Genomic DNA, 14,930 nt, shown 5'->3' with positions numbered 1-14,930 from the left:
TGTCATATAGACTAACAGGGGTTTCACGTTAGTGTCGTTTTAATAAATGTGGCATTCCTTGCGAATGATTTAGGACTAGTTTGATATCTTCGTCATCTATGTTTGAAGATGGACGGTTTGGTCCGAAATAGTCATTTTGCTTATTGTCATTCGTTTTAGGGAGTTGTTGTTTCTTGGATCGTTCCATGTTAAAGGTCGATCCATACATCAACCTTTTAGGCCTCTGGTTAGTGCTCCAAGCATTTGTGCATCATCTTTTTTGGAACTTGGTTTTAGGCCCGTGCGCAAGTGTGCTAGGTTGTGCTCGTTTTTTTTTGTTTTTTTTTTATGATCAATTAGTGTTGGATCCACTTATGTTGTTTTAATTGACTTTTTCAGCCGTTAAGGTTGACGTACACTTTTGTGAGGACTTGTTGGATTAGGTTTTATGTACCCTGGACTTTTGCACTCTTTTGTTTTTTATTAACCTAATTTTTCGTTTGCTTAAAAAATATATTCGAATTTTAATTTCAAAAGCTTTAGAAATGTATATATTTTCCAATGATAACTAAACTTGTTAGCTAACTAAGGATCAAATTATGATGGTGATGGCTTGGCACCTTGGAGTGTACTCCTCTCAATGTCTTAAGTTTGATTCTTCCTGATGTCAATTTCGGTGTGTTTACAAATTCTTCTGTAGTTTTACATTTCAGAAAATGCTCTTAGTCTTACATTATCAACTCTCAGAAAATTTAGCCGACCATTTTATATTCAACAGCACTAATCAACGTCTTATAATTAATATTTGGTCAAAATTTGATTAGGGAATTACAAAATTTAAAATGGGTAAAGTAACGGGTCAAAATTGCATATTTGAAACTTATGAGGTTAAAATCGTACAATTGAAAAATTTGAGGGGCCAAAACTACAATTAAACTTGCATATTTTAGTAGACAAAGTATATACTGTTAGTTTTTTTTTAAAAGGTTTCATAATTTTAAATTTCAATATAACTCAACTAAAATGAGGGATACATACGTTTTAAAATTATTAATCATAGTGTTATATATAAAGATTGATGTAAACAAAAAAAGTAAGGTAATGTTTACTTTGTAAAAATATTTTGGCTAAATTATATTTTTGGTCCCTTAACTAATTAGGTAGTATCGTTTTGGTCCCTTAATTAAAATTCGATTTATTTTGGTCCCTTAACTTCTCTCTGTTACACATTTTGGTCATTTCCGTTAGTTTTAATTAAAAAAATGTTAGATTTTTTTCATCTTCTTCTCCTCTTTTTCATCTTCATATCATCTCCGTCAACCTTCAACAACAAGAATCCCAGAAAAATTTCAAAAGAAAATGAAGAAAACCTAACGTTTTTGATTTAAAACTAACGGAAAGGACCAAAATGTGTAACAGAGAGAAGTTAAGGGACCAAAATAAATCGAATTTTAATTAAGGGACCAATGTGATACTACCTAAATAGTTAAGAGACAAAAAATGCAATATAGCCAAATATTTTCTATTTTATTTTTTAAATTGTTTGTTCATTTGAACATGTTTGAAAAAATATGTGATACTTTTGAAATGAATAATTGTGCTAAAGTAAGGAGAAGTAGGGAGTTTAATGTTGCCTTATTGGAGACGTGGTGTTGGAGGTTGTTGGTGGATAGGGAGAGTTTGTGGTTTAGGGTGTTGTCGGCACAGTATGGTGTGGAGGGAGGGAAGGTGTTGGATGGTGCCAGAGATGTCTCTACTTGGTGGCGTGATATAGCTGCCTTGTGTAGAGAAGGTTAGTTTGGTGATAATGTTAGTCGTTCGATTGGAAACGGTATTGGTACCTTTTTTTCGTCGAATGTCTGTGCTGGTGGTGTGTCGCTTAGGAACAAGTTTAGCAGATTATTTGATTTATCGGTGTTTAAGGGCGTGACTGTGTTTGAGATGTGTCAGCTTGGGTGGGGGGTTGAGGGAGGTGCTTGGAGTTGGAGGAGGCGTATGTTGACGTGGGAGGATGAGTTGGTGGGGGAACTTACATTATTACTTCAAAATGTAAATTTCCAGGTTGACAAAGAGGATAGGTGGCTTTGGAATTTGGATACTTCTCACTTTTTTCTGTTTGTAGTGCATATCATTTTTTGACGGCTCAAACTTACATTACTTCACCGGTGGCATCGACATCGCTTTGGCATAAGGATATTCCTCTGAAGGTTGTGCTTTTTGCTTGACGTCTGTTTCGAGATAGGTTTCATACAAAGGATAACTTATTTCGCAGTGACGTTATTGATAATACTTCTCATATGTGTGTTGCTGGATGCGGTTCCTTGGAAACTTCATCTCATTTATTATTGCATTGTAGCAGCTTTGGTTCTGTTTGGCATTTTATTTATAGGTGGTTGCGTATCTCTACGGTTACTCCTTGTTATGTAGCGGATCATTTTAATCAATTCAACTATGCTGGTGGTGGTGCTAAGGCACGACGATCAATTATGCAGGTGCTTTGGTTTGCTATCATGTGGGAAATTTGGAAGGAAAGAAACAACAAAATATTCAATGATAAAGAATGCTCGATGTTACAGGTGGTAGATAAGATGAAGTCACTTTCCTTCATGTGGTTGAAGGCGAAATTTGCCTCTCTTCCCTTAAACTAGTATAGATGGTGGCTTAGTCCATTTACTATGTTGGGCATTTGCTAGTAGTTTTTACTTTCTTTTCTTTGGTGCTTTTTTCGAATTTTCCATGTAAATATTTTTTTTGAACAATTTTTCCATGTAAATATTGTTATGGCTCTTTTGTTCTTTCTTGGTACACTTTGTGCTAGGAAGAACATTTTGATTTTGTAATATATTCCATTTTAGCCTCTTTAAAAAAAAAATTGTGCTAAAAAGAAGATGATTTTTTTTTTTTTTTAAAAAGATGAAATGTTAGATAGTGGTGATTCCTTTATTTTTTTTTTTTTTTTTTGTGGCTAGGGTTTGAACCCCGCAAACTCTGGACCGTGCATATATTATAACCTATTCATACCAACTGAGTTAAGTTCACGATAACCTTTATTGAAAAATAATTAAAATAACTTTTAAAGTTTTCATTATTTTTAAAAAATGCAAACAATGGTTCAATTTAAATTTATTACCTTTTATTAGGAAATAAAATTAATACAGATTCTTTGATGTCAGGTGTAACCTAATAAAATTTACACCAATTTTCAATCGTAAAATCTAAAGAATTGAGCAGCTAATTACTATTTTTCATTTGTCTATTTGATAAAATAAAAAGATTGCTTAGTCACTAATATATCTTTCAAAAAAATAAATATGTGTGTGTTTGTGTGTGGGGGATATTCTAAATTCTAATATACACCAACTTGTTTTTTAGAATGAATATTTTAGCAAGATATGCGTTCAAACTTTTCTTTTATCATTTATTTAATTAATTTAAAGGTAAAACAGTAAATTAATTTTAAAACCCCTTCCTTTCTCTTGTGAACCAAACATATTTTTAATTAAAAAAAAAAAATCCCTTCCATATATTTAATTAAATTACATCTCCTCCCCTTCCATCTATTGAAGCGAACATACCCTAATTGAACCTTGATCGAGAAATTTGTTTTTTAGCTAATATGTGATGTTTTCATTCAATGTGTTAGTCCACTGTATCATGATATTGCCTACATGTTATGTAAACGAATTAAGGGACACTACAGTTTCTACTAATAATTGAAAAGAGATAATTTAGTCCCTATATCTGATCAAAATACCTAAGTTTTAACTTCTTCCTCAAAACACACAATCCTCCACTAAAGTATATATTTATTTAATCTTAAATTAGAACCATCGACTTTGAGATTAATTGATTTTTTTTTTTAACGATGATTGAAATATATGTTGTATATAACCTCCTCCATCATAAACAGTGGCTTTACCAGGACCCAGGGTCAGGAGGTTCAAAATTTTAAACTTTAATTTATAATAAATATAATAATATATATTCAAAAAATTACATTGTATTCAATTTACAATGTACTCAAAAAACTTCATCCATTCTTTACAAATGTCCCCTACGCGGTGCCATCTTCTGAAATCGTTGAATAATCAACTCATCATCAATTTTGTCCGCCACATCTCTCTCAATATAAGTCACGAGACAATCATTCATCCCATCATCTCCCATTCGATTACGCAATCTAGACTTCACAATCTTCATAGCAGAAAAGGCTCGTTCAACGGTTGATGTGGCAACGGGCAAAATCATTGCTAACTTCAAAAGTCCATAGACTAAAGGATAATCAATATGTTTTTTGAGTGCAACCATTTTTTTTGAAAGATCACTTATTCCTTTCAAAGATGCAAATTCAACACTCCTACGCATATCAAAGATGTAAGTCTCAAGTTGACTATCAAGCAACACCAATGAAGTTGGAGAAAATTCAATTGGATAAAACTTTGCAAATTCAATCAACTTTGCTTTGTCAAATTTAGAGAACGAGTTGTTTGGGCACAAACACTCCATACAAACACTCCATACAAATAAAAACATTATCACAATACTTTGATTGAACAGTTTTTTTTCTTATATACATTGTAGATACCTCATACCCTTGTAAATAAGATTGAGAAAATAACAAAAGAACTAACATAGCAAGAAAGGAGATACACATACACAATCCATTATACACTTTTGGAAGAATATATTTCATTGAAATGATTTATATAGAAAAGGACAGTAAGTTGCTAACCATCCATTCCAATTCTCAGTTCGCATTGTCACTTTAAACTAATTCTCCAATCAATTTAACAACACAAACATATCATTAGGACCCTCAATTGCATATTCAATCAAACAATTTATCACAATTGAAGTTATGTAAAAAAATCCCAAATTTAAAAACCCTAAACCAAAGATTTATAATTGATTACCTTGGTGGTAGATTCAATGTCTTTGAAGGCTTTTGAATGTCCCTTTGTGGTTGCACGACGGCAGAGGACGACGAAATAAGGCGGAGAAAGTGGCGGTTCGCGTTGCAACAGATTTTTGAGATAGAGAGGGAGAGAGAGAGAGAACTCAATCGAGAATCCGAGACTGTAGATGGTTGGAGGGTAGACTCGCGAGACTAAAGGTGGAAGGGTTGGGTTGTGGGCGCGGCGGAGTTTGGTGGTTCTGCCGCCAGAGTGGTGGTAGTGGAGGAACAAAGGTTCTCTAAGTTAGGAGAACATATAGTTAGAGAGAGGTTAAAATGTGTAAGTGAGTAAAGTGAAAGTGGTTTGGGTATAGTGCAGCTGGTGTTTAAAAAAAAAATGAGCAGGTTCAAAGTGCAAAAAACATAGGGGTATATGTGAAAAAATTAAAATTTGAGGGTTGGCAAGTGCATCCCCTGAGGACTATGTGCACCCGCCACTGATCATAAAGATATTTTCTTTATTGAAAAGTTGGTCAAATGAATATCAACAATTTTGGGATTGAAGTCTCATCAAGAACATATTCTCAAGAATGTATTTCAAGTGTTCCATATATTTATAAACAAGTGCTACAAAGCTTCTTTCAAAGAACAAATCATATAGCCTAACAATATTCAATTGATCAGAGTAGGGATGACAATGGGTATCCTATGGGTAGGGTACTACAATGCCCGTCCCAATACCCGTGTTTGTAAAAAATACCCGTACCCGAGTCCGTATCCCCGTGGACAATAATTTTAGTGCCTTTTCCCATATCCTATGGGTACCTTAGTGCCCATACCCGCACCAATTATCCGCAATTTAACTATGAAAATATAATATCACAATTGAAATAAAACTATGGTTCAAAAAATTTCAAATCAACTCATAATATAGTACGAATCGTAGTATTTAACAAAATAAAAAACAATTAAACTTAGGCTTATTAAATAGCTAAATAAAAAATTAATTATACACCAAAAATTAATAAATTATTTATCATATAATATAAATATGTATATGCGGGTTGCGGGGCTGGGCAGTATAGTACCCATACCCATTTAAATTTGCGAGTAATACCCGGACCCATGAAAGTGGTGGGGTTTTACCCTACCCATTGTGGGTATTTTTTACGGATACCCGTGGGTCTGAGTCCAATTGCCATCACTAAATGACAGGGCTTAAATGGAGGTCCACGTGTTTGACGAAGAAGATTAAGGATTTAGATAAGGTATATGGACTAACTCGTCTCTTAATTCAATCACATAACACATATATGATATCATGGTACATTTGATCAAAACATTACATGTGAAAAAAAATTAGATGGAGGTTCAATTACTTTGTTAATGACTAAAAGATGTATTAATTTATATTTCGAGGCATCAAAATTGGTCTAAAAGTTTTTGTCAAAGATCAAAATGAGTCTTCACTCTTAAATTATTTACTCTCAATTATTTTATTAATAACTTATCAACTTTTTATGTACAATGGTGAGATTTTATTTGATGAAACTCAATGATGATATTGATAATATATGAGAGACATGAGAGAAAAAAATTATATATGAGAGGATTCATTCTTATCCAACGTCCCTAAAAGTTAATTATATGGAGGATGTGTTCCTATCCAACTGCCATAAATTTTTTGGTAAAAAAGTTAATTGTAATTAATAAATATTATTTATTTATTTATGAAAATCAGGTAAGAGTTGATTATATATTGATCAAAAATATATATTATTTTATTTTTATAGAATAAATAAGAATATGGGAAGTATTTTTGACCAAACGTAAAATAAGATTAAGAGAGAAATTTTGTCATAAAATACTAAGAGAGAATGAAATTGATTTTGTTTTTCAAATGAAAAAAGAGATTGAAGTTTGACAATCTTTCAAAAAAAAAAAAGTTGAAGTTTTATGAAAGAAAAAGAAAAGAAAAGAAAATGATGATGTCTGCGGACCTCATATATTTCTACACTCACTCAATGAGTACGGATTTGCTTCATCTATTTAAGCTCCATATACTATTCATTTATGGGAGAGATGGACATGAGTTTGATAGACTAGTGAGCCTCATTTTAATAAAAACTCTACTAATAGGTTATACTAATCTTTCATTCATTTTTTTTATTGACAAATGTTAGCATGCTATTTTTTTTTTATTGATATGACTTGAACCTTGAACCTCAAACAATCTTAATCTTAATCTTAAACAAGTTAAATTACCGAACCTCAATCTTCCATTTATGTATATCTATATCATTCATAAATTTTTTTTGCAAGAAATATAAATAAATATTAAATTGAAGATAAATAAATGAAGAAAATTCATATTCTCCTTCATTCAATATTAAATATAAATTATAGATAAATAAATGAAGAAAGCATTTCATAAGTATCATTCATCAATTGAAATTGGTAGCATATACTCATAAAAATGGGCTTGGAGATCCGTTCTTTAGACGTTTAAATTGTATGATTGATATATACTTATGAGACCATACCTTATAAACTCTAGTTTTGGTTATGAGACCATGTCTTATAAACTCTATTTTGGGAATCAATAATCTTGTATGTTGAGATATTGATTTGCATCAAGCCAACACATTACTATATATAAGTCCTCTCCTTAATCTATCATTGGTTTTAGGTTAACAACCTAATATTTCTCATCTAAGTGGATTGTGGATGTGTTGTGTATATCACAGTTGCTCCAATATAATGCACTAAGATAAATTTTGAAAGAATAATGAGAAGATATATTTGATACGAATCTCCCTCTATCATTAATTGTACTGAGCCAACTTGTTTACAACCCAGTAGGATGATTATCAATTAATGGATTAGTTTTCCCAATATTAGGGGGAGATAATAAGCAGCTAAAAATGTGAACATAAAGTTCAAATAAATTATTTGAAAGGAAATAGTATTGCCTCGTCTTGATCCTCAAGATATAACTCATTTGCAAATGTAAACAAATCAAATATCAGCTGCTAATGCTCCAAACGAAATATATGTCCATGTCGGATAATCTAATACTGCAAATGAGTCTCAATCGTTCTTGAGCAGGATAGATCAATCGATTCAAAATATAAAAAGCCTTGAATAAGAAAGTGAGCTTAAAGGAAAGATAACTCAAATGAGGATATAGAAACTCTAAAAGAATTTTCTAACATAATTGATTTTTTAGTTTCAGAACAACTAATTAGGTACCTGAAACTTATGAAATATTGATAAATTATGTCAAGAATAAAATATCTCAATGGAATGAGATGAAACTGAAATGAAGTCAATGTTGGCGTGTTTTTGCATATAATATAGCGCTATATGCGATAAGTAATAATGAAGATCATGAGTTAAAGTATATTAAAGATTATAGATAAATAAAATATCTACAAATGGAAAGAGACAATTCCAATGAAATCAAACTCGCTTCATAAAGCAGAATTTGTTTGGACTTATAGTCTGCATACTTGAAAGAGACGTGTTTTTGCATACATACATACATACATACATATATATATATATATATATATATATATATATATATATATATAATGTTTAGAGACATATTCAACTGAAGTGAATTCAAGAACTTTTTCATACTTGAATAAGTTCAGTGGCACATGAAAGACTCAAATTGTATGAAAGATGTGCAACAATTTATTTGTATGGCTCAATTGATAGTGATGGTTATATGAAAGTCCCTAAAGGATTTCATTTGCATAAGACATACAATCAAAACTATTGAAGAGATGACATCATTTGTCCATTTTAAGGATATGGAAATAAATTTCTTATAATCGATTCAATGATAATCGTATATATATTATTAGAACTCCTGAAGAGATTTTAAAGTTTGTTATATAAATGTTGATATGGACAAATCTAATTGATTATGTACTAGAATGATTGTAAGATGCACTTGACGTGAGTAAAGATCATGCCCTCAAGAACATTATAAACAACTTGAATCGGTCAAATGAGGACACTAATGTATTTTGCTTATTATATATATTGTGGTATTTTATTTTTGTCAATATTAGTAAATACAGATATTGCAGCAATGTCAAGCATACAATTTGTACCTTAGAGAAGGAACAAGATCACTCAATCGTTTGAAAATGCTAACACCACATCAAGGAAGTAGAGAATGTTCTTTATTAAGGATTATGAGTTTAAATGTACAAGAAACTTATGGTTTTCTAATTTTAAAAGGAGGTTCTTTCAACAACTCATTATAAAGATATCTCAAGAGCTGCTAATTTGGAGAAGAGTATGAAGATATATCATATCTTTCTACAGAGTCACCGCCAAATAAAGATTTTGAGTAACTAATATAAAAGATTGTTTGAACTTCTTCGTCTCAATAATTCTATTACTCATATGCCTAGGTTGCTGGACAAAGTAAAATACTTTTCTTTAGGCTGGCTGAAAGATAAAAAAGCCACCTTTTCGTTTGGTTCTGATAGGGGGTGGTCAAGCCCTTTTCAATGTTTGGGCATTGGCTAATTGATTTTTGTTGTTGTACATAGGGATGGGCAAAAAAACCAAAAATGGTATCAAACTGTTGAACTGAATCAATCTGAACTGGTATTGAACTGAATCCGTACATAAAAAATCTGAACTGATCCATACTTAGAGGTTCAGTTATTAACTAAACCGTTTTTGAAAAAACAAAACAAAACTAAAGTTAACCCAAAGTTATGCTGACAGCAATAAACAAACATGGTTTTATCCCACTGGATTTTCCTAATAAGGTTTTTAATGAGACAGATTATGACACAAAAGGACGTTGTACTCTTTTTCCTTCACTAGAATTTTTTCTCATTGGGTTTTTCTCTAGTAAGATTTTAATGAGGCATATCCTTGATGGAAATCCAAGGGGAAGTATTATGAATATAATAAGTGGATGTCCAGAAACCCTTGTACTTATTTCTTAAGTGACGTCTATTTATACTTATCCCTTAAGTACTTAACTCTTAAGTCATATCATTGTACTTCTCTATAAATAGAGACCACATGTAACATAATTGAACACTACAAGAGAATAATATAATCATCTATGTTTCTCTCTTCTTCTCTACTTCTTTTTATTCTTGTTCATATTCTAATAGTTTCATAACATATACCTTACTTTCATCATATTTTTTAACTAATATATAAATACAAATGTTAGCATGTAAGATGTTGTTTGATTTCTTTCGATGACTATTTTCAAAATATCAAATTTTTATAATTTTTTATTATATATACTTAAAGATATTAATGGTCAAAATTGTGTATTGGCATATGTGTGATGGTTGACTGCGACATGTATTTTGAAACGAATGGAGTATTAATTTATATTCCGAGGGACCAAAATCAGTCTAATTTTTTTTTGTTAGAGATCAAAATAGTCTTAACTCTTAAATTACTTACTCTCAATTATTTTATTAATAACTTATCTCAACTTTTTTTGTTCAATGGTGAGATTTTATTTGATGAAACTCAATGATGACATTGATGACATATGAGAGACATCAGAGAAAAAAACTTATATATGAGAGGATCTATTCTTATCCAACATCCCTAAAAGTTAATTATATGAGAGGATGCGTTCCTATCCAACTGTCATACGTGTTTTGATAAAATAATTAATTGTAATTAATAAAGTACTATTTATTTATTTATAAAAATCAGGTAAAAGTTGATTATATATTGACCGAAAATGTGTATTATTTTATTTTTATAGAATAAATAAGAATATGGGAAGTTTTTTTGACCAAACGGAAAATAAGATTCAGAGAGAAATTTTGTCATAAAATACTAAGAGAGAAGTTGATTTTGTTTTTCAAATAAAGAAAGAGATTGAATAGAGAAGTTGATTTTGTTTTTCAAATAAAAAAAAGGAAGAAGTTTGATGATCTTTAAAAAAAAAAAAGTTGAAGTTTGGTGAAAGAAAAAGAAAATAAAAAACAATGATGATATGTTTCTACTTAATGAATGTGGATATGTTTCATCTATCTAACCTTCAATCCTCCAAATACTATTATTCATTTAATGGAGACTAGTTTTTAATAAAAACTACTAATATGTTATACTAATTTTTCATTCACTTTTTTTTATTGACAAATGTGAGGATGTTAATTTTTTTTATTGATATGACTTGAACCTTAAACTTCAAACGATCTTAATCTTTATCTCAAACCAGTTAAACTACCCAATATATCTATATCATACATAAATATTTTTTGAAAGCAATATAAATAAATATTAAATTGAAGATAAATAAATGAATGAAAATTGAGATTCTCATTCATTCAATTTTAAATATTAAATTGAACATGATCTCATCTCTTTACGCTCAAGATTTATACACGTGTCACACATTTTCCAATAAAAAAAACCCTAGTTTGTTTTTTCTCGAAACCAATGCAAAACTCCTATTAATAAGCGATACAAACCCTGTCAATTCATTTTCCCTTCACTCACCTTCACACCCACACTCTGCGGCACTGAATCAGTGTTTCTTTTGCTTCCAAACCCTTTCAATTCTATTGCATTAATACTTTGATCATCAAGATGAAGCATTTTTTTTCTTCTGCTTCTTCTTCTTCTTCTTCATCTCACTCTCATCCTAAACAAAAAAGGAGTGTTGTTTATCATGGTGCAAAACTTCACAAATGTGATTTGTGTGGCAGAGAATTCACCACTGGTAACGCCCTCGGCGGCCACAAAGCATTCCATAACGGCAACAACTTTCTTCTAGGGAAAATAAACAAACAAAAACATGCTGATGGTATTAAGATCGAAACCAGCCATTCATGTGTTCGTTGCAGCAAGACTTTTTCATGTGTCAATGCTCTGAACGGACATATGAAATTGCACAGCCAGTATGGTTCGACTTCGAAGAAGGGTAGTAAGAATTATGATCAAGATCAATTTCCACCAATTGATTTGAGAAAGTATTTGCCACCGATGAGGTATGTGACCAAGAAACGGAGCTGGAATTATGTTAATGACGTTGAAGCTGATGTTGCTGAAGCAATGTTGGACATGTCAGAGCGATCACCTAACAGCCTTGATGGGAATCACCGTGTCAGGAGAAGGATCAAACTTCGCCGCAATGTGGATAAGAATGGGAAGATCAAAGAACAAGGTGGTGTGCTGGTAAAACATTGTGTTGATGAAACAATTGTGAGAGATCAAAAGAACAAGGTGGTGGCGAGGTTAAAGATTCCGAATGGCCTAGTCATTCAAAATTCACAAGCTTCCAATCAACCTGCCTCCAATGATGATAATGAAGAGAACAACAACACTGGTGAAGATGATGAAACAGATAAGAACAACAACCTGCCTCATGAATTAGGGTTAAATGTTGTTCGAGATTTCGATTTGAATGAGCTGCCAGTGGAAGATGATGCAGATGAAACCGCCCATTAGTGTTTCTTTTTGTTTTTAATGTTGAATGAGAATGATATTTTGCTTTTTCTGATGGATAGAGTTGAAGTTGTCATGTAATTTGTTTTATTGAACATTTTGCTTGTAAGATATGAAATAAATTTTAGATTTTTCTTAGTGATTTTCATCTTTTGGATCTGTCTAAATCTTCTAGTATTGATTTGTATGAAACTTGCACTAAATGTGATATAAGATTTCAAATACAGAAGATTATGTCCATGAATAATAAATATGAGGGTTAAGTTTACTATCCTATTTAATTCCGTAATAACTATAGTCTCTTTATGAATTGAATTGAATCTAGAGGATTTTATCTTATTATTATAACTATTTTTTTTGTTTGGAACTTCAGTAGTAGAATCTAATTTGTCAATAAAAATATAATTCAAACACTTGATATTTTGACTTGAAAAGATTTAAGGTCTTAAGGATTAACGCAAAGCATGTGGCATAAAAATCCAGCGTGTTTCAATACTGCCCCATCAGATTCGTCATCATTAATCTTCAATCTTCACCCATTCTTCCCCAAATTGAAAACCCTAACCCCATTAACAACCAATTTGAAGCTTTTTGAAGAAAATCATGGCTTCAAATCGTCCCAATTCTTTGAAGTCTCGTAATATTCTTTTCATTCCAGTGGTAGGCGCGAGGATCCAGAGTGTTGATGTAATGAACGATGTGTTCTTCGCACAATATCAAAATTGGGGCCAAAAAGATGACGAAAAGAAAACTAGAAGCACAAACCCAGTCTGAAACTTTAGAAACTTAAAGGACCTATCTGATACAAAAGTGAAACTTAAAGAATTCATGGGAGGTATTTGACCTATAATTAACTATACTCATAAAGTATCACTCTTTCATTATTGCCCTTCATATTTTTTGGTTTCCATGTTGACTAATTCCCTCCCAACTGAATTTTATCAATTCTTAAGAGTCAGAGATCGAACCTTTCACCACTTGCTTAAGGGATCTAAATCCCTTTCAACTGAAATTAATTCATTGTTGATCCTAATTTCCTTCGTTTTGTACATCAAATTAATTTGATGCACACATATATTGTCTCTGGTTTTGATATTGTCTTTCTTATCTAGTTTCATTAGTAATAACTTTTCTTTTTGGTACAAAATTCTTTGTCCTAGTATCAGGGCCGTCCTCGACAATTCGAAGCCCCGTTATAATTTTGACAATTTTTCATTTTAAAAATAATTGAAAAAAATTCTAACTCCACTTATAGTTATAGAAAACTAAGTTGTAGTTAAATATGGGTAATGGTTTAAATATGATTTTTACCGACAGACAAAGCATTTACCTATGGATAATGCATAATTAACAGTAAAATTGATGTCTTTTAGACTTTAACCTACAGAAAAATGACATTTAGTGATGGATTTTAACGGTAGGTACAAATGTTTTTTCGTTTTTTTCAAATTTTAAGGCCCCTCCAAATTTAAGGCCCTGTGTCAAGGGTCTTGATGCACTTGCAGAGGGCCGGCCCTGCCTATTAATAAATTCATGCACAGGTTCATAATTTGATGAACACTTTGCAAATGCAAGCAAGATTTGGACAATATGTATAAACAACTAAATCTTACATACTATCAAATATTAAAAATTCACATTGAATGGAAATAAGAGCTTATCATGTACCGTAAACATTCATACTTTTTAACCAACTTCATGTATCACTAATTATCATACCCTAGCCGTCAAATGCACTTTTAGGTTTTTGGATGAATTCTTTAGATTTTCATAAAGAGCTTCTCTTTTTGCAAATCGACATCGAATTTATCACTTCATTGACTTGAGAGATCAAAGCATTGCTATTATGAAAAATGTATTGATTAATTTGTAGAATCACTGTATATTACCATCCATCGAAATTCCATTGCCGGATATTTATTTTACACTTTTTACGATAATTCTTTCGCATTTGAGTGTCTATGTTTGAATGTTATTCATCCATGGCTTGCATTGGTTTTCTACAAATTATTAGTCGTATTTTCATACACATAAGACACGTTGTTTGGCACTCTGAGCCTTTTCAAGCAACCATTCGTATTATGTTATCCATTGCTAACCCACTTTGAGTTTCCATGCGATTTTCTTTGTTTTTTGTGACAAACCATGTCACAAGTTTTGAACCCACAATATTTTATCTGTTTAATTTATTTGGAGTTAGATAGAATCTTAAGTATATGATATTGGTTTGAAACTAAGTTTGGCGTCGCTCATTAGAATTAGCAACATTTTAAATTTGAGTTGGGGTACTAGTAGAACTTAGTTATCTTAAAAATGAAAAAAAAAATAAAAAAAATTGTAGATTAAACCATAAAAAATTGATCTACACAAAAAAAAAGTTAAACAAGAGTCAAGAAATTAAAAATTTGGTCACATCAAAAACAAAAATTAATAAATAGTTACTAGTAGTACCCATGTTGTTTTTGCAAGAAGATGGAAGATTGATAGTACTTTTAATGTTTAGGGATCAATAGTTTGTATCTAACTTCAATTCTTTTTGTAACTGTCATACCCCAAATTTTGACCTAAGGTCCCACTGACACACGTCTCCGAACTC

General features: G+C 31.3%; 1 protein-coding gene across 1 annotated transcript; it reads right to left on the bottom strand.

The window, feature by feature from the left end:
- Nucleotides 1-4,020: 4,020 nt before the first annotated feature.
- Nucleotides 4,021-4,485, bottom strand: LOC120578199 (uncharacterized). Its single transcript, XM_039830573.1, has one exon. The coding sequence runs from the start codon at nt 4,483-4,485 to the stop codon at nt 4,021-4,023; it is 465 nt and encodes a 154-aa protein (XP_039686507.1).
- Nucleotides 4,486-14,930: the final 10,445 nt, after the last annotated feature.

Source organism: Medicago truncatula, chromosome 1 (assembly GCF_003473485.1).
Source record: "Medicago truncatula cultivar Jemalong A17 chromosome 1, MtrunA17r5.0-ANR, whole genome shotgun sequence".
NCBI classification, from domain to species: Eukaryota; Viridiplantae; Streptophyta; class Magnoliopsida; order Fabales; family Fabaceae; genus Medicago; species Medicago truncatula.
The sequence above is the reverse complement of the archived record's forward strand: the minus strand, read 5'-3'. Positions and strand labels throughout refer to the sequence as shown.